Genomic DNA, 22517 nt, shown 5'->3' with positions numbered 1-22517 from the left:
AAAAAAATTCAGCAATTTTGGAGAATATCCGTTTCTTATCCTGGCACCACCATCTGTTGGGCGAGTGACCCGGAATGAGGTCCTTCTGTTGGTCTGAGCCTCTGTTTGCTCGGCTATACAATGGGAACAGAAAGCACGGCCTCGTCGGCAGAGGACCTGTGGGGATGTCGTGAGGCAGGCCTCGGGGAGCAGGTACGTGTGGGACTGTGCCTGGCTCAGAGCAGGCAGGACACACGGACTTTTCTTAGCATCGCCCCTTCCCTCCGGAGCTGGCAAGGCAGTCAGGACAGAGGACCGACACAGATGAAACAGTCCATCCGTTAGACCTGGCCTATCTACCTAAACACAAATTGCATAATTTGAGCCAAAAATGCTGAAGAGGGTCCATGAAGAGAGAGGTCCGCAGCTGACCAGCCTCTCTTTGGCTGGAAGAGCAGCATCCGCCGTAGGCAGCACCCTCCAGCGATGCCAGACTCCAGGGGCTCCTGTTCTCTTGAGTCACGGTGGAGGGAAAAAGAGAACTCTGTTTCTTTAAGCCACAGAGAGGTAATGGCTGAAAAATAAAATGAGTATAGATTTCGCCGCTCCGCTGAGAACGCAGGCACTTCTGCCTTGTGTCAGCTCTGAAAAACACGAGGAGGAGGGAAAGAATGTCCTCTCATTGTCCACAGGAGGGACGCCCACCAAGTAAACAAAGGGACCCAGTAGATGAGATCTTAAAACCACTCTTAGTCCCAGCTGTCTCAGGAGTTCCAAGTGCCACACAATGTAGCTGGAGAGGATGTGTGCTGAGGGAGCGATAGGGGAGTAGCACCGTAATTGAAATTCTTCCCTTCCCCTCCCATACTGATTACGCCAGGAATTTGTTTCATTACAGACTTCTCTTCCCCTTGTTTACTTTTCTTCGGTTGCTCCATCCAATGTTTTCGACTCCTGACTCCCGCAAGGGTAGCGTTCTCGGCAAGAGCGTTTGTGGTGAATCTGATATTCCAGCCGGGCGCAGGGATGCGTGCTTTGTAGTTCCTCCTCTTCCTTACTGTTTCCTTTGGCACTGCCCCCGTCCCATGCCCCCGGCCCTGCCCACCCCCCCATCCGCCAACCCTCCTTCTCTCACTGTGCTCTAACCGTGCTCTTTCATTTCCACCAGCTGGTGGAAGTGTGGAAGCACGCCCTTGGGCATGATCGGGGCCATGGTGACGCCAAGGCCACCTTCTCTCCTGTTGCATATACTCTTAACAACACAGAAGATAGCTCTTAGTATACACATAAGATGTAGTTCGTTGATTTTTAAAGTTTGACATCCTGCAGAGTTCATTTTTGTTAAGCTAAGTGGCGAAGGACCTTTTCAAAGCAGAGCCAAGCCTTTGCCCTGGGTATTAAAATCTTGGCACTCATTTAGACGGCCATCTGCCATCACTCTGCTTTTTAGTAGAACGCAACTCCTTCATTGTGACTTATTCTCATGACTTCTGCAGGACAGGCCTCCTGTGTCACGCCACATCCCTTCAGAACTTTCTCGAACCTCCCTGCTCTACCCGCCCCCAACCTAAGCTGTTTTGCCGAGAGGCATGCTGGACAAACTGGGGAGTCTAATTTATAAGTTGTAGGTCCCTCCAAAGTTGAGGTGCCCTAGTGTAAGACACCTCCTGAATCTCGATCTCTCTACAGAAAGCCGGCCGACCTGCACAACCTTGCCCCTGGCACCCATCCGCCCTTCCTGACCTTCAACGGGGATGTGAAGACGGACGTCAATAAGATCGAGGAATTCCTGGAGGAGACTTTGGCTCCTGAAAAGTAATGAGCTGCTTATTTCTGAAGCTAATGGCAGGGGTGGGTCCATGTTGGCATTACAGAAGCATAGTGTTAGCTTCGAGGAGGCAGATTTCCAAAGGAGCCTCATCAGTCCAGAGCGTAGGACCCTCTTCTTAAACCCAGAGAGCTGCCAGTCTTAAAACTGTTCCTCCAAGTCCAACTCCAAGAGTGGACAACCCTATGAAGAGGATATACCTCCTCGACAAAAGTCTAGGAAGGGTGGGCCGCCTTTCCGTCTCCCTACATGAGTCCTCCCCCATTCATTATGCCTAAAAGACCCCTAAACAAGGGTAAAGTCTCCCCTGTTTTAAGAACGAGAGCTGGAAGGCTGACGAAATTAGAGTAAGCCAGGAGAGAAGTAACTCTATGACTTACAAAACCATACCCAAGTATAAAGTCACAAATCTGATCAGGTCTGGTTGAAGCCCATAATCAAAGAGGAAAAAACTGACTCCTCTTCTAAAGTCAGCCCTGAGGGTTTGAGGGTGGGGGAAGAAACCGGAGGGCTAGAGGCTCTCTGGTAGAGAGAGGGCTAGCTGCTCCTGATGGAAAAATGGGTGCAGAGGGAAGGAAAATGAATTCTGAAAGTTACAGGAAACTAGACTCATTCCTTATACTCTAGTATAATTAGGGATTAGAACAAACACACTGTTTTGTTTTAACTAGAGGAAGATTCCATACAGGTAAGTCTCACACATACTCCACCCTGGAGGAGAGCCACTGAAAAGTTTGAAGGAAAAGTGTTCAGAGTCAGGTTTCAGGCTTACTTTGGGGGAGCAGGAAGATGAGCAGGGCAGAGGAGGGAAAAGTTGGAGGTGAAGAAATCAATTAGCAGAAGCTACCTGGGGATGGTCACAAAAGACAGGCCATGTGGCTGAACTAAGGCAGTAACCGTGAACTGGGGCCAGAGAGGGGAAGAAAGACTCAGTATCTACTCAGCACCTAAAATAAGAGGGATTGGGCCACTGGAAACCAAACTAAATGGATCTTGTATTTATTTTGAAATTATATTTATTTATCAATACTTTTATAGTCCTCAAGTGCCCTGGGAGATAGATATTACCTAGTCTTGTTTGACAGCTGGGGAAACTGAGGCATTGAAAGGTTGAGTCCCTTGCCCAAGGTCACATCTCTAACAAGTGACTGTTTAAATTAAAATTCCCAGTTCATGCTCTGGAATATATAAACATTAAGGCTATTAACGTTTCTATATTCTTCCTAAAAAGTATTCTTTGCCATCCACCTTAAGATGGTTTAATTTTACACTTAGTTGTCTCCCGCCCATTGGAAGCAGCTGAATGTAGACTTTAAATGAGGGTATTGATTAAACCGGCTATAACCACTATCTCAGCCACCACCAGAAGCCACAGCATCCCCAAACAGGACGCCAGCCAGTCACTGTGCTGAAAGTATCCTAGGAAGGCTCTGGTGCCATCCCCCAATTCTGCAACTCAGCCTCGTTGCTGGTGCTGGTTTGAAAGCCCATAAGGGAAAATCATTGCTGTTTGCAGTAACTGAATAGAGTTTAGACCATGCATGGGGGACTGAGAAAGGACTGTCCACGGGGAAGCTACTTTTCTCTGAGGAGTAATACTCATGCTCAGGAGTGACCACTACTCTCTAGGCCAGTGGGGAATGGGAACCGGGAGCGGTGGGGAGCAGGATGTCCCACAGGTCCTTTGCCAGGCCAGTTGATGGAGGTACGAAGGACTGGGCTGAGCCCCTGGGCCTGAGGCCTGCTGTCCAAGTTCCACCAGCCGTGTGCTGTGCCCCCTTGAATATTCCTTCTCTGCTCGCAGCCTCTGTCCCATCCTGTGGAAAAGGATGACCGGAGAGACTCTCCTGTTCTTCACGCCCACGTTAGCCTGGCTCCCTCCACCCTGACCGGCTGCGCCTTTCCCAGGCTCTTTTTCTTCCTCAGGGCTGTCCAGCCCCACATCCACAGTGGGACCAAGAGGGCCTGGGAGACCCCCAGAGGGTACATGCCCCCAGTGCACATGTGCGTTCTTCCAGAGGACAACCATCATCAGATCCACCGTCATTTCATCAGATTCCAAAAAGTTGCCATGATCCAAATAGAGCTACCCGGTGTCTGACACAGACACTCCCTCTTCTCTTCCCCCTCCACACATATTACCTATCCTAAGTTCTGCTTCCTCTGGCCTACGTCCTTTTCTGGACTGCAGTGGTGTGTGGGAGGTTTTCCTTCATACATTTCTAACGTGTCAGTGACGCAACAGTCCACCACACCCAAGTAGCAGGACTTCAGAACTGCTCAAATGCATGTCTCGAGAATGCCACCAAGATGGTGGGCCTAGTGATGAGACTGGCAACATCCTGGAGTCCACAGGAATGCCCTTGAGATGACTTTGTATGGGTCATACTGGGCCAGAGGTCATAATTACCTTCCATTAAATGCCCCCAAGCTAGAGCCTCGGACTCACAAAAGAAGACCTGCTGTGCTGCCCACAACAAGCCCCTAGCCCCAGCTGGCTGCCCACTGATTTGAGCAGAGAGGCCCCTGTGGCCCATAGTGGAGGCCCCCAGAGGAGCGAAGCTTGACCTTCTGGCTCTCTAGGGGGCAGCAAAGCCCCCAGAACTCTTCACTGAAGGCTGTTCTGCCATGTGTTTCTCATCACACCACTGTTTGTAGAAGCTGCCAGAAAGCCAAGAAATTGTGGTAGCCTTTTTCCCCTTAGCTTTATTTTTTAAAGGAAAAAACCACATGCAAATACTCCAACCATTTTTTTTGGAAAATCACATTTGGTCCCACAAAGCATTTGGTGTCAAAAGAAATTCAAGAAGCCTCAAGTAGTTTCTAAATGAGACTAACTTCCCTTCCTTTCCTAAGACTGGCCCGGTTACCATTCAACAGGGAAGCACTGGGATCAGCGTTGTGATTATGACGGAAGGGGGCTGGGCATCACCTTTCACCTCCATGGAGTGGACAGAGCTCAGAGGATCCAGAACTGAGAGGCAGGAGAGCAGACTCTGGCCACCTTTCCGTGGTGTGGATTGCCTTGGGTCAGCCTCTCTCCCATTTCCTCATGAGGGGATGGAACTGTGTAGTCCCTAAAATGCCTTTCAGCAGAAGCTCTATGATCCTGTGAGGATCTCAAAGTGCTTTTCCAGAGCTGGCTGTTATTTAAAATACCCCTCATGCATAGATGCTGTGAGAAGAAGTCAGGAGGGCAAATTGATAATATATCATGGTATGGCAAGTAGTCAGTCAACTAGCAAGTATGTACTGAGGACAGATGGGGTCCAGAACATTGCCAGAGGTAGAAGACGCTTTGAATTTATTATTTTGAGAAGTGTTCGTAGATATCTCACAATTGACAAAAATAGGAATGCTTCTTCTCACCCTCCGGGAAGTAGAGAAGCAACGTTAGTACCAAGGACAGGATCACGTGGTGACTGAGAAGATGGACTTTGGGGTCAGAATGACTTGCGTTCCAATCCATACCATGAGGTTGTGCCATACAAATCAGCCATAAGATTTCCGTAGTGTAGCAGAATACAGTTTATTCCTCACTCTGGCCAAGTCTAAGTGGGCAGAATGGCCCTCTTCTGTATTGTAGCCTTTGGAATATGTGACCCCCAAGACTCCTTCAGCAGAGAAAAAGTAAGAAGGTTTGTGCCAAAGGTTTTTAAGGGCCAGGGCTGTGAGTGGTCATAGCACGTCCCCTCTCAACCTATTGGCCAGAATCCAGTCGCATGACCCCAACCTAATTGAGAGGCAAAAGCTGGGAAATGCAGAGAAGCACATCTTTAATTCTCATATCTCTAAGATAATGATTGTAAAGTTGATCTCATGGGATTGTCATAAAAGATGATACTACTGGGCGCCTGGGTGGCTCAGTGGGTTAAGCCTCTGCCTTTGGCTCAGGTCATGATCCCAGAGTCCTGGGATCGAGCCCCACATGGGGCTCTCTGCTCAGCAGGGATCCTGCTTCCCCCTCTCTCTCTGCCTGCTGCTCTGCCTACTTGTGATCTCTGTCTGTCAAATAAATAAATAAAATCCTTAAAAAAAAAAATGATACTACTGAGCCTAGTGCTGGACATCGAGGAAAAAACTCATGAAGCGACATCTTGAGGTATTAGAAAGCTAAGTCACTACCTTGTTTGTGATGATCTTCCAGATGCAATCCTAAGGACCTTTGTCTTAAAACCGCAGATCCCAAGGGATGTCTCTTAATGATTAAGCCAGACCATGTCTACCTCTGAGGATCATTTGCTTAATTAGCAGAGACAAGACAAACAAGCACACGGCCAAGGATCAGAAGAGTCAGAAGCATTAACCTGCTTTTCAAGTGAGGGCTTGGTGAGATGAAGAAGCAGGAATAAAGGAAAGGGAGAGAACTTTTCAGCTCATTAGAAAAAGGAGGGTCAACGTTCAAGATGCCAGGGGAGCCCCTAGGATCGGCAGAGGCCCCTCCATCAGGGCAGAATTATCTCTCTTTCTGCAGTGTATCCCCAACACCAGGGACAGGACCTGGCCATGGGGGGTGCTTAATGCACGCTGAGTTTATTGCGTGGGTCCCTTGTGTTCAGTGGCATGGTGGCCTGGGGCTAGTCAGTGAGAAGTCGGTAGGGGCCCTAAGCCAGTTAGAGCACTTCCATCTGCATACACACACACACACACACACATATGTTACATATATTATAAATAGTAATACACATATATTATAATATTTATATATACTATAATCATATGATAATACATATATATCTGTATAATATATATATTTCAGTACTATTTACAAAAAATCTTTTTTGTGAGAGAGGCCAACTATTTTGTATTCCAGAATGAAACTTAAGTGTAAGTCTAAGATGAATGCATTCGAAATAAGAGATCTTAAAAATAGAATGGAGAGAAATTGTCATCAGTTAGAGCAGAGGTCAACAAACTTCTCTGTAAGGGACTAGATAGTAAGTCTTTTTGGCTCCGGGGGCTGTAGAGTCTATGTCACAGCTATGCTGCTGTAGAGTGAAAACAGCCATCATATATGACATGTTAATGATGTAAGTGGCTGTGTTCTAATAAAATGTCTGATTACTGAAGTAGGAATTTCATATTATTTTCACAGGCCACAAAATACCATCCTCCTTTTGATTTTTTTCAGTGATTTAAAAATGTTAAAAACAAAAAAAGTGGGTGTCTGGGTGGCTTAGTTGTTAAGCATCTGCCTTTGGCTCAGGTCATGATCCCAGGGTCTCCCCGTGTGCATTGGGCTCCCCGTGTCTCTCTCTGTCAACTAAATAAATAAAAGCTTTAAAAAAATAAAAAATAAAATAAAAATGTTAAAAAACTATTCTTAGCTCATGAGAGGGAATATAAACAGATACTGGGCTGCACCTGCACCGTGGGCTGCAGTTCACTAATTCCCGAGTTAAGAAAAAGTCACCACGTCTTTGTCATCAGACCACATCACAGTCTTATTTCAAAGATGTTCCTATGAATGAAACGTATTTCTCAGAGTTCTAGAGAAACAGAATGTACTTTGTAGCCCACCTATCTGCATATACAAAATATGGTATGAAATACGGAGCGAACATGAACGCCTTTAACATCCCAGTAGCGCAGCCTCCTCAAGTCTAGTTACTGAAATCTGTGAGATTAATATTTGGATACACATTTCCCACAAAGACAAACTTCAGGTGGGACATTAAGCTGTACAGTAAAGTCTCAGGAAATCATAGCGCGTAGAAGACAGGCCAGCTCTCGCCTGCTTTCCCTGAGCACATGGCCCTTTGTCGTGCATCTCAGATTTGGTTCTATCTACTCATGTTGGGCCCACACTGAGAGTGAAGAAATGGTCAGATTATTGCCAGTTTGGTCAAATGATGGCAAAGCAAAACAAAACAACCAACCCAAACAAACAGTCTACTGAAAATGTGTTTTCTAGACCCTTCTCTTTTTACCTTACTAAGCAAGAGCACAGAGCACTTGGTATTTATTAATAATAATTTAAAGTAATCAGTTCTGAGAGCCTGCCAGATTCTGTGTGCAAAGGCCAAAATGGGGAAGGATGACCTTAAATTGCTATGGTCTTGGCTTACCTAGTATCTTTCAGGAAACTTGCCTGGTATCCCAGGGACAGCAGATGAATCTGCTTATTTCCAGTATGTTCAGGAAGACATGCTTGCTGGACCTGTGCAGAGCACCCTCTGCAGGCGGATGGAGAGTGCACGCATGGTGCTCCGCTGAGCTGGAGGGAGGGCTGTGGGGCTTTAAGGGTGAAGAGCTGAGTCCAAGAGGCCCACAGAACACGAACTGGAGAGCTGGGCTTCCAGAGTGAAGCTGCCTGGCTTGGTCCTAGCTTTGCCACCTAGCCACGTGACCTTAGGCAAATGGCTTAAATTTTCTGGGCCTCCTTTTTCTCACGTGGGAAATGAGCCCGATCAGAGTACCAACAGGATTGTGAAGACTAAGTGATGCATACTCATAAAGGGGCTAAAACCGTGCCCAGCACATGGCAGGCACTCAGTACAAGTTAGCTTTCGCAGGTGTCAGAGCAGTGGTGTGATGGAACGGAAGAACGCTGCCCGGGGGGTAGGCCGGGTTCTCACAGTCCCCCGTTGATTTATGATCCATGGGTCCTTCAAGATACATTTTCCCTCTCTGGTCTCTAGTTGTCCTCCCTGTAGAGTGAGGACCAGAATGCCTTCTGTATCTGCCTGATGGCAGAGGGCTGGACCCCGTGACTTTTTGAAGAGTCCTCCGATGGCCGTATCTGAAATTAAACAGTCACTTAGCAAGGCACAAGACTGGGTAGTCAGTCCTGGCTAGCTATTGGGCCAATCGAAAAGCAGCAGCAAAAAAGAGAGAGACTAAGAGAGAGAGAAGGAGAAAGAAGAAAGAAGGAAGGAAGGAAGGAAAGAAAGAGAGGAAAATGAAGGTTAGGGGAGGAAAGGAAAGAAAACAAGTAATTTTTTTTTAAAGTTTTAAAGATTTTTTATTTATTTGTCAGAGAGAGAGAGAGAGAGAGAGAGGGAGAGAGAGCGAACACAGGCAGAGGCAGAGGCAGAAGCAGACTCCCCGCCAAGCAAGGAGCCTGATGTGGGACTCGATCCCAGGACGCTGGGATCATGACCTGAGCTGAAGGCAGCTGCTTAACCAACTGAGCCACCCAGGTGTCCCCAAAACAAGTAATTTTTAAAGACTTTCATTCACATGATTTACAAGATTAAAAGAAATTTAAAAGGTATTTTCATTTTAACCCAAAGCAATTCAACAGTAGGCAGTAGACAATTATTCACCCGGAGATCACAAAGATCCACACAACTGATAATGATGATAAGTAAGCCACCGTCCCTCATCTCATTCCATCCCTACCTGGCCCTACCCATACAATTTTTGTGAAATGACATTCCTAGAAAATTGGAGGGTGCTAAGGGGTTGAAGGCAGGGATGCCCACACAGGCCAAGTGTATCTCATTCAGTTTTAGAGACAATAGAAACTTGTCTTAACTCGGGTCTGCCTCTTACCTTCTTCTGGCTTCACATGAAAGCCTGTGCCAAGGTGAGAGGCTGGGTCGTTGCAAATCTAGCTGCACGCCTGGAAATAAAGTAATCAGAAACACTCGTCCTGCTGTCAGAGCCTGGTAAATTTTACTCTTACTGCATACAAATAAGAAGTGGGTGAAGGCTACTTCAGAAGAGCACCAGGGGTACCCTTTCTTTTGAGAAATAGCTTCAAAGCCCCAGTGGCGAGGTACCTTGTATCTCCTGGCTCCCAGAATTAGGGGTCCAGTTAGGATGATCCTAACTGCTGGCGGTACAGAGTTCATTTAGTACGGGTTGGGGAAATGTCAGGGGCACCTCCAGAATTTTGTATGGTGGTCTTGGATGAGACTCTGGTCCTCTGAGGGGTCTTCTGGTTCCCTGTCCACAGATTGTGTCTCCCTAGAGAGTATCCACCCTTCCTATAGGTTCAGCGTAAGATCCCCAAAAGATCTGTAGATCAAACTAGAAAGGGGGAAAGGAGCTCCAAGTTCTCACTGATTCTAGAACACCACTCCCTCCATTCTAGGTACCCTAAACTGGCTGCGAAACACCGGGAGTCCAACACGGCCGGCATCGACATCTTCTCTAAGTTCTCCGCCTACATCAAAAACACGAAGCAGCAGAACAACGCCGGTGAGTTTCCCCCTTCCACTCAGAACTCCTGACAGCCCATCCCACTGCCAGGACATCTCAGACACCTGGGTCCAAGAAGCATGGCACCAGTGCTGTTCACTTTTTGCCCACGTCCATGTCCCCCGTGACACAGGGAGTGGGGTGTAGATCCGTCTTTTTGTCTAGTGCAGGAGAAAAGGCCAGTGGGCCTTTGTGCTGAATTTGGAGGCAGGGAGGCAATTTGTGTTCTGAGCCCGTAATGGTCTGTGCAGAGGTTTCCTGCCTCGGCCATACTGCTGGCCATTTGTCCCAGATTCACGACCATGCCTGGGTTCTTAGGAGGCCCTACCTGGGACCACATATTCCAGCTTCCTTCTGGTCCCTGCAGGCCTTCTGAAGGGGCTGTGCAGAGGTCATGGTGGGACAGCACGGTCACCACGTGGGTGAACAATGCAGAGGGAGTCCGGCCCTCTGCTTCCTCCCCCTGCTGCAAGGGCAGAGGATACTGAGGGTGCCGAAGCTCAAAACCTGACCCATCCCCCATCCAGCCTTGGCTACAGAGCCCAAGACTAGTTCTCCTGTGAGGGCTTCTCAGAGAGGTCTGTCTCAGTGCCTCATTTAAGCTCCTAGCACTTTAAGTACCTCATTTGGCCTTTCCTTTAAGAACTAGACAAAGCAGTTCGAATAGAACCATCAAATTGAGTACGTGTCACACTTGAAAAACTGTGTTTAAGACCTAGGAGGATAAAGTTTTCTTGTCTCCCAGTGGGAGAATGAGACAGGCTTAGGGGAAGAAGCCTGGAGCCCAGCACAGGGCCTAACAGAGCAAGGCCTGCACGAATCTTGGTGAATAAAGGAGTGAATGAATGACCATCAAATGAACACATGATGGACCCACACGTAGTGGGATATGCTAGACGTTTCAGGAGCTCAGAGGAGAAAAGCATCTTTTTGGACGCGATGACCAGGACGGGCAGCTATGCTGAAGCGAAAGGGAAGACATTTTGGCAGGAACAGAGTTAGTGCAGTGGGAAAGCTGTGTCTGCCAGGGGTGTTCAGAGCAGGAAGGATTTACCACAGGGCCTTTGAGAAAGCTGCTCTGAGAGGGTTTCGACTGGGTTTCAGGAGGTGAAGGGAGATCAGTGGGCTCTGAGTAAAGGAAGAAGGTCGTGGGGGTGGGAAACTGCCAGCAGCAGAGACTGAAGAAAATGACCAGCACCCGCAGCTCCAGCCTGAGGGTCGGGTTTTATCCTGTGGGTCACGGCGGCCATTCGAGGGGCGTGAGGAGGCATGAGAAGGAAACTTGCCTTCAGGGACAGGAAGAAGAAGAAGAAGGGATATGGAGAGATTTTAAACAAGTTCAGCGCTCCTGCTTGCCTGCTGTTTGGACCTGGGTGGGTAGAGGAGTGTCCCCAACAAAGCCATGTCCACCGGGGACTTGAGAATGAGGTCTTAACTGCAAATGGGGTCCAAGTAGGAAGGGAACACAGAGACCCGGGGAGAGGTCCGTGTGAGGGTGGAACAGGGATTGGGTTGTGACAACCAGATTGGGGGCCACCAAAGCTGAAAGAGATGAGGAAGGACCCTCTGGAGAGCCTCGGGAGGGAGCGCGACCCTGCCGACACCTTGATTTTGGACTTCTGGCCTGTAACACCGGGAGAACAGATTTCTGGGGTGTTGGGTCACCCACCGTTGTGGTGGGACTGGGACGTGCAGGTAGCCCTTCAGGGCCGCGTGTGCCAGGGAATTCAGCTCTGGTTTGCACATCCCTCATCCAAGGCCTGTCCTCTCAGCCACAGATACCTTCCTTGAGACTTGTCAAAGCACCCTCAGGATTATTTGGAACCTTCCAGAGTTTTCAAGTTACAAATGGCATTGACATCGTATCCAGGATTTACAGTTCTCTGATCCCAACCCCAAAGCAGCAGTTTCCACTGAACATCCCGTATCGGTTTCTTATAAACTCAAGGTTCTCCAATTTCCATTGTTTCCATGTCTTCTCTTTCCCCCTGTTTTTCTCTGGGTTGAGTTCTGTCCCTGTGACTCTTTATGCCCAGACTCATCTGTGCATTTCAGAGCCCCAGCCTTTCTGCTGTCCCAGAGAGCCTGTCCCCATAACAGCCCTTGACGTGGGAGTTCTTCTGTCCTGCCTTGAACTGGACTCCGAGCAATTGTTCCTTCCCTGTAACTATGGCCACTACCCTCCCACTACCCTCCTCCTTCAGTTTCCCTTCCCTTCACCCTTACCCTCCAGTTCTGGTCTGCTGGGTCCAGTAGTTCTTAGGCTCAGCAAGCCAGAAGCCAAGACAGAGAGTAGCTTGCTGGCTCACTGCACTCAGCCACTTGCCCCAGAGACAGGTCATACCCAGCTCTGCTTCCTGCCAGCTTTGTCGTCGGTGTTGCCGGTGGCCCCCCTGGAGGCTGCAGCAAGAGACCCCATGCTTCTGTTGATACCCCTCCATATGCTTCTTTCCCATTTCTCTCTCTGGATCTTCAACTCTGCATCTATTTCTTCAATATCCCCTCTTCAGATTCTCCCTTTTGTGTTTTCAACTTCATTATCTCTTGAAAAGAGCCCTCTCTCTCACCTTATCACCTAAAGCCTCCCAGTCCCCATAGGTGCACTGGCCATGGCAGTGTGCCTTTCCTGCCCTCTTGACATCAAAGTATGAAAAAAAAAACAGCACGGTGATGGGGTCCTGCCCTGTGGGTCATCTCTCCACTCTTGTGGTGGATACTGCGACTGCCATTCAAAATGTCCCTGTTTCACAAAACCTCAAAAGTTCCCTGCTACTGAGACCCAGCCCCCATCCAGGGGAGCCATTCATAGCAAGCACACAAGAGAACTATTTGTTAGTTTGTACATTCGATCGTTCACTTATTCATTCAGAAACATGGGTTGCCTCGAACGGCTACAAGCCCAAGCTAATGTTTCAAGGGCATTTCTTGTGTACCAGGTACTATGCTAGGTCCTAGAGGGGTCAAGACAAATGAGACCAAGTCGTTGTCCTCAAAGAGCTAACTTGGGGAGGGGTGGAGGGTGGAAAACATATGAACAGGTGATTACTGAGACTCCACATCTGCCATTTCTAGCTGTACAATTTTACTAGAGAGACTTCTCTCTAAGCCTCTGTTTCTGCACCTATAAAATACACTTAGGAAGGCTTTCAGTTTCTGCATCTGCCAAATAAGGCGATTAATAGCACGGCCAGTTCTATAATGCAGATTCGTTGACTATATAAGTCAGGGCCAACGAATTCTGACACGTGGGGAATGCTCATTTACTTTTAACTTTGATTATAGCTGCTACTGAAAAAAACATGAGTACTGGCATCAGAAAATCCCACTTCAGCTCTTATTTCCACCACCCCCAGCCAGCACTTCCAAATCTCGCACTCACATCCTCTCATTTCTGTGTGTTTCATTTTGTCTCCATGTTTTGGTGTCTTCTCCTCCTCTCCAAAGGCTACAGGGAGGAAGGTCCGTGACCTGGGCCCGCCTGTCACACCTTCGGGATTGTTGCTTTTGACCCCAAGTTAGGGTTTTGTGCTCTGGTCTGGTGTCTGTCACTGTACGGCCTCCTCCCTCGATAGCCGCCCCAGCCGGGTCCCGTTGGTCTGTTGAGAGCGGATCCCCCTCCATGCCCTGCCACGTCCCCTTCTCAGACGTGCTCTTCAGTTGGCTTAAAGACAGCCTGGACTTTCTCATGAGATTCTCGATGTCCCTCCCTCTGCACACACTCTCTAAACAAATAAATAAGAGTCTCAAGACGCCATACTTAATAAGACGCTATATGGCCTTACTTTCTGGCCACTTGGGTTTTCTCCCACCACCAACCTGGTTTGCAGGCGATGCAGGGACTTTGTTTCCCCTTATCTCCGAGACCGGCAGCTGTGTGGCGGTTCACCTTAAATACTGAAATCCACTGCCTGGGTTCAGACCCCAGCGTCCCTCTCTTCTTGCTGGCCTGGGGACACCAGGCAAGTTACTGCAATTCTCAGTGGGGTTCAAGTTTCTTCATCTGTAAAGTGGGGGCACTAAATGTCCGTACCTTGTAGGTGTGCCAGCAACAGTGCCGGCACTGGGTTCAGATATCAGCTCTATTTTCATTCTGTTCAGTCAGTCAGCATACAGTTCAACATTAGCTTTTGATGCAGTGTTCAGTGATTCATGAGTTGCTTGTAACATAATATACTGAACATTATCATCATCTTCTTCGTAATTTTTTTTTTTAAGACAAATGTCAGCTCTTGTTCTGTGCTGTTATCCAGAGGCAAACAGGTACACCTCAGCAGAGAGGTCTGGGTAAAAGGTCTGGGGGTATATATAGTACAGTCCATGAGTGAGAGGAAGGGAGCACTAGGGACAGCATGAAGGTTCACCCACACTTATGGGAGAGCAGCGAGAGAGAAGTTAGGGAGGAAGGTTAAGAAGGATTGGCCAAGGAGTGAAGAAGAAATCTGGGAAAGGCAGAAGACAGGGAAGATCCTGAAGCTGAGGAAGGAATGTTTGTTTTATTTTGTTTTGTTTTTAAGAGTGATCTGTGGTACAAAATGCTATGCAAAGGATCATGGGAGGCTTTGTGCTGTGCACAGCTCCCTGGAAGGGTCCTTGGGCATCCTTCTTTGATGGCAGCCCCTCGCCTACAGTAGCCCGTTCCTCAGATCCTACACAGCAAGTGGGAGTCCAGGCTGGCTGGAGAAGCAGGGCCCTTCTCCCTTGGGGAGGCGAGGGGGTGTAGGCACAAGAGGAGACCGCTCTGAGTGGGATCAAGAGCCCACTGGGAGGCAGTGCTTGTGGCCCTGAGAAGGGACATCCCTGAGCATGCAGAGAGCAGCACTGGGCGTGGGTTTGGCTGTGGGTTTGGCTCCCTGCTGTGAGCCCCTGCAAGGTACTTTTTCCATCCAGTAGGATGGCTACCTAGCCTCCTGGGTGCAGTAGTGAAGGTTTGCAGCTGAAGGATCATGGGACGGTGCCAGCTTTGTCCGTCCTGCCTTTGGCACATCTGGTAACACAGGGGCAGTCAGCAACAGTCAGCTCTGTCCCCACCCCAGTCCGCTGTCTGCCCTGCTGCGTGGCTCAGACTTGGAATCCGGCGGTGGCATGGCCTCTACCTTCAGCAGCACGTGGGCCTCCAGCTCTCACATCACATCCTCCATCTCTTTCCAAAATTGTTGCCCTCTGGCCCTGCGGTTTTCACCCTCCTCTGAGATGCCATTGTGGCACATGGAGCTCCCCTGGCCAGAGACTCTACAGCTCTGTCTCTCCTGGCTCCCGTGCCCTACTCTAGCTCCCGCTCCGGGCTGCTCCAGCCCATTGCTTGTGGGTTTCCGCCCACCCCCTTCTTATACTGGTCTTCCCTACTCTGTCTTCTCTACGGTGATCTGGGCCTTTCTGTCTGTGTACCCACCTTACACTGTGCATGTGTAACCCTCAAAATGCTGTTTGAACAGACTAAAAGTCTCTGCCAAACCCTTTGGCTTTCAAGAAATTCATTTTAACTGCTGACACTAGTCCGGCTGTGAGATACTCTATTTTACTTGATTTTTCACAATCTCTCTTTATTTCGTATGCCTCAATCCTATTCAGCCTACAAGTTTCTTTCGGGTCTTGAACATAGGGCATGCGTGGGTGATTCACAAAAGGGTCTAACCCGCATCTTCAGTTCTCTGTTACTATGTTTCAAGTCCCTTTTACCTTTCTTCCCACCCCATTCCGTTTCCCCAGATACACTTAACGTTCCTGCCCAGGATCATGACGGTGTGGTTGTCCGTATTCTTTTCCCATTTTCTTTGCCTGGACAGGGAGTGGACATACATATGCACGTAGACTAGGGCAACAGCCCTGTGTTTCTTCTGTTCCCTTCACACCTGCACCTGCTGCCATCGTCATCCTTGCGCACATGCTGGCTTCCGAGGGACTCTCTTTCCTTACCTCCCACGGTGTGCAAAAAGCCCCCCTAAGTGGCTTTTATCTCACGCATACATCATGTGAAGCCTTATGGCTTTCCCTAACTACAAAACACACATACACGTCAGGCTGCTGGTACCCCGTGTTTCTGAGCCGAATGATTTATTTTTTCCCCCCGGTTTGGATGGTTTTGGTGTTGCGAGGCTTCCTTGGAATCCCCTCGTCTCTTCTTTCTTCAAGTGCAGCATTCCCTTGTATTTTTGCCTTTGTGTTCGTCTGTCTAATGGGAATTTTTAGTTTCAAATGTATCCTCACTCCGCTCGCTCCAGAAAGGCTTGATCACTGCTCGGAGGGGCACGTGATGCACAACCACGCAACACACACGAGGACGGGGTGCGAATGGAAAGCCAGGGCTGCACACAGACGCAGACCACAGATTTGGCACTAAACCTTCTAGCACGCGAAGCCCAAAGGGACCCTCTGGTCAACTACAGTTTGGTTCTCCCCCTGGACAAAAACATAACAGATCTCCCAGAAGAGGAACTAGTATTACCGATCTGGGGGCTGAGTCCTGGTATGGAGGAGCTGCTATTTTCATTGGCTTTGGCCTTTGCCTTGTGTGATTTCCCTTCTCCTGTCTGTAGACTCCAGGCTGCCGACTTCACGCTCCTGTGACTTCTCTCCTCTTTCCCTGCAGGTGCCTACTTCACCTTGCCCCTCCCCCACCCAAGTCAGATAAATATTTCAGACTTTTCTTGACTTGTACCCCTTTTCCCCTCAAAATGCATTTTTTCCTTTTTCCTCTCTATGTATCCCAAGGGCCCTCAGAGCCCCCTGCAGCTTCAGGCCTATTCCACCAGCTCTCCTCCTGCTTTTTGTCATTTCCAAGACTCAGATCAACCCACCTACCCATGTCTGTTTTCATCATGAGGCTCAGGCACCTGAGCGGGCTGCCTTTGCAAAGATGTGTCCCTCTCCACTTAGGGATGACTTGTGCTATCCTACCATACCCATCCTAAAGTATTTGTCCTAATAAAATACTTCTACTTTCCTAAATAAAGCCCTAAAAGCCTTCCTTGGGTACCGAAGGTGTGCTGGGACACAGTGCTGTGTGTTTAGTGTAAAGTCCCACACCACAGACTGAACTGTCTCTCTAGCTTTTGCCCTTCCTTAGTTAGAAGTGCTGTGGCCATATTTTCCAAACTGAAGATCAGCTGTCTAACAAATTGCTTTCATTGAAAATAATCCAATTATAAGAAATTGGTACTGTCCCAGAAAATCCAGGACACATGTCCCAAATTGAAAAGCAGCTGGTTGGCGCTTAGCCCTCTGCTCCCCCTTCTCACCAACCCAAATCCAAACCCAGCAGCCACCACAGGGGGAAGGAGAGTCTATCATGGTTCCTACCACCTCCTGACCCCAGATCCTTTGCTGAAACACGTGGTCCTTAGACACGAAGCTTGCTGAGTAGTCCTGATTCTGTTTGCAAACAAAGGCCAGGGTTTCCTCCTTTCTGAGACTCACATCAGCAGCTTCACATCCTGAGACCTGGAAACATGAAGTGGGCTCTGTTGGCTTATTCTGAGAAAATTGGCGATCACAGCCACATATCAGGAAGAGGACTCTTGGAATGTTCTAGAAACCTCGGTGAGCTCATCTCATCATTGCAATGATCATTCTCATTTGATGGACGTGTCATTAAAGGATGACACTGCACATATTAACACAATATCAGTTACTCCCATCCTGTCCCTCTCTCTTCCCCTCATCTTCCCCCAGAGCCCTCATCCATGGTAGCATGACCAAGCCATATCCACCTGCTTTCCTTGCTCCTTTCTGCACTCAGGCCTGAATCTTCAAACTGTCCTGACTTCTCTCTTCTAAAAGGTGTCCCTTGCAGAGAGCCATACTCCTGGCTGACGCTGATGGAAAAAGATTCTGTTTATAGCCCTGGCCATCTTTCTTTCCCTGCCGCATGCCCAGTGGTTTGTGTCCACACGAGCTCATTCCTGCTCTTCCACCTCACAGCCCAACTGTCTGGCTGACCATTCCAGCAGATGGGCTCCTCTGGCCCCCTGATCTGTGTGCACCTCCCTGTCCCAGTGGTTGAGTACCTACTTCCTAGCTATACCCCTCACTCCCTTCTAGTAAAATCTGTCACTAAACAAGGCCAACCCCACTTGATGTATAGAATGTGAGGCTCATGGGCTTTATCCCAATACTAAGAAGTTTAGTTAAATCTGTACAATGGGCTGCCAACAAAAGAAGTGAGTGTTCCGTCACTGAAGGGGAACAGAAAGAGGCTGAACCTATGGAGGTAGGAACTGCCTGATCTAAAGTGTCATCTCATTATTTAATTACCAGTTAAAAACAAAAGATGCTTTCAGATAAACAAAAATCCTTTCATTTCAACTATAACATATTGATTGTGAGAAATAGCCTGATTTCAGAGATGTCAAGTATGAAAACATGAAACATGAGAGGTAGATGATTCCCATAAACTTTCCCAAATGGAGCATTCTATAATTTGCTAGAAGCTCTGCCATGGAGCATCAGATCCTCCTTACGCTTGGCCTTCAGTGATGCCTTTGGAAAGAAAGTGAATTGAGGTCAGCATTACTTTCAGATCCCTCTAGGCTGTCCGTCCTAACTCCATATTGGCTGAAGGGTCAGCTGTGTCCCTGTCTCTCGTGCCTGGAAACACATAGCACCTGTCCCATAGGTTAGGGATTGACAAGCATTTCCTTCCTTCCTTTCAGATTTTATTTATTTATTTGAGAAAGAGTGAGAGCAGGAGCAGGGGGAGGGGCAGAGGGAGAAGGACAAGAAGATTCCCCGCTGAGCAGTGTAAGAGCCCAATGAGGGCTTGATGAAGGACTCGATGTGGGACTCCTCCATCCTAGGACCCTGAGATCATCACCTGAGCCAAAGACAGACACTTAATTGATTGAGCCATCCACTCTCCCCCCTCCCCAAACATTTTCTATGAAGGGTCAGATAAATATTTCAGACTTTTCAAACCACAGAGGCTGTCCCACCTGCTCAGCGCACTGTTGGAAATATAAGGGAACCACAAACAACACACAAGCAAGGGAGTGTGGCTGTGTTTCCATATGGCTTCACTTACGGACACCCACTATTTGAATTTCACATTCTTTCCAGGGGTCATAAAATAGTCTTCTGAAATTTTTCACCCATCCCCAAATATAAAAACCATTCTTAGCTTGAGGGCAGTGTGAAATGACCAGTGGGCTGATTTGGCCCTTGGACAATAATTTGCTGACCTTTTTCTCAGGACATCTCAGACTCTAAGAGCAAATTTCTTAATTTCTAGACCTCTCAGCCTCCTCCTCTGTAATAGGGAGAGTCTAACAGTGTTCTTTCTTGTAGCCTTGTCATGTTAATAACATGAATGAATGCAGTAAAGCCCCGAAGACAGTTCCTGGCACACCATAGGCACCAATATGGGTTAGCTATTGCTACTTTGCTGCTGCTAATTTCATAAATCCTCCCCCAAATTCCCTGGTGTCGGCCCTCCGCTCTGGGTGGCCCGGCTCTCATTGAATGTAGCAGCATGTGCTGCCCTCTTCTGGCAGCGGGAGGGATCTGCGCTAGAGGGGGCTGATCGGTTCAGCTTGGAGAGGCCTGTGGATTTTCAAGCATCCTCTTCATAGGAGAACCAGTTATACCCCAAGTTTTGGCTGGGGCTTCAAGAAGAGGCCACATCTTCTTTGGGGACTCAAAGCCATCTTCCATTCTCTGTCCCCCACACCCCAGGGTGGCGCACGTCCAGCAGGCCCGACGGATCTCCGGAGAGGCCGCCGGCTACCTGCTAACCAGATGCCCTCATTGCTTCTCTCTCCCTTCCCTCTTCCCCTTCCACCACCTCCAGTCTTGACTGTTATGAACCTCCTGGACCTAAAATAGGAAGGTGTTTGACAGGCTTCAAAGCGGCCGGGGAGGGCCGTGAGCCCAGAACCACCAAGCCCCCTACAATCAAAGGCCTTCTCCCAACGTGTCCTGAATGCGGACCGCTGTTGGGGGGGGGGGGGGTGAGAGCGGGGAGGCGCGAGGCGGCAAGTTTTTCCGGATCCCCCAGGATGTGGCGAGCCGTGTTTAAAAGAGAGTGGATATTTATTATCCCAAGCCACTTCAATCACGAGGGGATTCTTTCCTCCTCCTCTTCCTCCCTCCCAGCCCTCGGCCCCATGTTCTGGTGGTGGGCCCAGTCTGAAGGCCGCGGCCTCTCCAGGGGGAGGGGCATGGCCCCGCCTCTCATTCAGCCCCCCCCCCTCCCCCGGTTCTGGGGGGAGAGCTCAGGCCCTATGAAAAAGGCAGGAATGTGAACTCTAATGACTCCGGTGAGGCGCAGAACCCAGCGAGGTGGCTGTGGGATTCCAGGTCTACCCTGTCAGAAACACTGACCTGTTCTTTTGGAGAAAGACAGCTGTGTCCCAACTCAGGACAACTGGTTCCCCGGACAAAGTCCCCAGCCCAAGCGGTTATCATGGTGGAGGCTCCTGGGTGGTCCCCGGACCACCGCAGTGGTGAGGATAACGAGGTGACTGTCTTGCCACTTCCTCATAAAGCAGCCATTGCTGTCTCGTTTCAAAAACGCCTCTGGTCATAAAGGAACCCTTCAGGCTGCCTTCCTTGGCCACCCCTGTGCGCAAAGAGCCAACTCAGGATATTTTGTTTGTTTGTTGGGTTAAAGTTTTGCTTTGATTAGCATTCTTACAAGGAAAAACAAATAACCTAGGCTCAGTGGGACCCACCTCCGAGGCTTGGCGCGTCCTGTACCCATGCACCCCCTCCCAGGCGTCGGGTCCTTGAGGCTGGGAGCAAGAGGGAGGGGAAGGACTGAGTATTTCCTTCTGGCACCTCCCAGGAGTTGCCCAGGGGATTCCTCTAGAGGGCCTTTGATTTGGTTCATTATCGAGGCGGATGCCGGCAATTTCTAATTTAACAAATTTCGCTTCTGAACCGAATCTTTGGAGGGCGGTTGGCGGTGGCATGGCACACTGACTGTGTGTGGGGGGGAGGGCATGGGGGGACGGTCCTGCGTGGGTGGGCGCATTCATTAGTGGAAGGAGCCGGTGTTAGCTGGGTGGGCTCCCCGGCTGGAGTAGAGCAGAGACCACCAACACCATTCCATGTGGTGGAATTTCCCGCTGTCTGACCAGAACGAGTTCGCCTGGCCTGGCCTGGCCTCACGTCAAGGCCTGGGGAATAAAGGAACATAAAATGACTCATTTGAACCCTAGTTAAATGCTTTTTCACCCTCGGCTACCGTTACCTCATTCTGTGTACTCGACACCTCTTGTCTTTGTGCGGTCTTCACATGGGAGCTAAATATGTTTCTCTGTCTCCACACACGCACATGCACACACACACACGTGTGTGTTCTGATATTTCTAGGCACTAGCCAAGGCCATTCAACAGCTCCTGAAATAAATGGCATGTACCCATTCATCTGAAAACATGTGCTTACATGTTGAGTTTTATTAGTGATGAGACACGACATGGGCCTCACATCTTCAGTATTCAGCATGATGGTAGTTAGACCACAGAAGGGCAGTCGTGTGTGCGTGAGTCTGTTTATACTCCCATCATGTGCATGTGGGTCAGGAGAACTGTAGTTGGTGACACGGGGTCTGTGCTTAGAACTCCTCATCTATGATTAGCACATAGCTCTGAGGGAAAATTCTCTCTTGTCTTGACTCTTGGTGGAGAGTGGGTCTGGGCAAAGTAGCATGTAGAATGGGTTTTGCCGTTTTTGGGGGATGACAGGATAGGAAATCCAGGTGGTGTCCTGAACCTTCTATCGAAAACATTGAGACACCTCAATGATAAATGCTCCTTGTCAAGTTCAATACTGTCCCATCCAAGCAGGATGGACCATGGTTTCTCCTTGTCTCACAGGAGAGGTTGGCGCATGGAGCGATTGTTCAGAAGGCGTGAGGGAGCCATGATGGTCACAGGAAAAACCAGGCATTTCTCAGCTTTCAAACTCTTTTGCTACAAACTAAGTAATGGGAATTGAAACCGAGACTAAATCCAGTCTGGTATTTGGAATTATGTTCTACGACTGGAACTGTCTCTCAGTTGAGAACCTATAATGCTTTCATAGCCTCTGTTGTAGTAAATGGAGCCTCATGGTGGAAAAAAAAAAAAGAATTTTTTTCTGTACCACATATAAAACCAATCAATAAGAACAATTAGAACAGTTCTCTCATGAAGACTGTCAGTGTGGTGGTGGTAGCAGTGTTTGCTTAAGTGGTATTTTTCTTATCATCCTCATTTTTATAAAATGCATTCAAGGAACATTGAACGTAGTGTTAGAGGTGGAATTTCACCAAGAATCAGAAGTGAAGACACAGAAAACCAAATACTTGTGTTCTTCCAGCCACAAGTCAGAGGTCAGACTATTCTTCTAGAAAGCCCTGGTCAAAGAAGCATTTAATGATCCGTGTCATAGTAAGAAATATATTTCTCTGCACCCAGAACCCCTCCCATTCCTGAATATTCTAGAGAAGGGGGTTGAACCACATGATTCCTTTGTGTTGAGCTCTGACTCTGATGATCACGTGCCCATTGGTGTTTGCAATGACAATTACCCATGTTTGGCTTCTGTTTGGGGGACCTCAAAGGCAGGTTTTATTCAACACTTGGC

The 22517-nt window shown here is 48.7% G+C and overlaps 1 protein-coding gene across 2 annotated transcripts in view; it reads left to right on the top strand.

The window, feature by feature from the left end:
* The window catches only part of CLIC5 (chloride intracellular channel 5), a 163729-nt gene that overhangs the window by 117745 nt on the left and 23467 nt on the right, over positions 1–22517 (top strand). For both annotated transcript variants that reach the window (XM_059178146.1, XM_059178147.1), the window contains exons 3-4: positions 1669–1794; positions 9849–9955. In XM_059178146.1, the coding sequence (XP_059034129.1) occupies positions 1669–1794; positions 9849–9955 (233 nt within the window). The remainder of the gene's footprint in view (positions 1–1668; positions 1795–9848; positions 9956–22517) is intronic.

This window comes from Mustela lutreola, chromosome 6 (genome assembly GCF_030435805.1).
Source record: "Mustela lutreola isolate mMusLut2 chromosome 6, mMusLut2.pri, whole genome shotgun sequence".
Lineage (NCBI taxonomy): Eukaryota > Metazoa > Chordata > Mammalia > Carnivora > Mustelidae > Mustela > Mustela lutreola.
The sequence above is the reverse complement of the archived record's forward strand: the minus strand, read 5'-3'. Positions and strand labels throughout refer to the sequence as shown.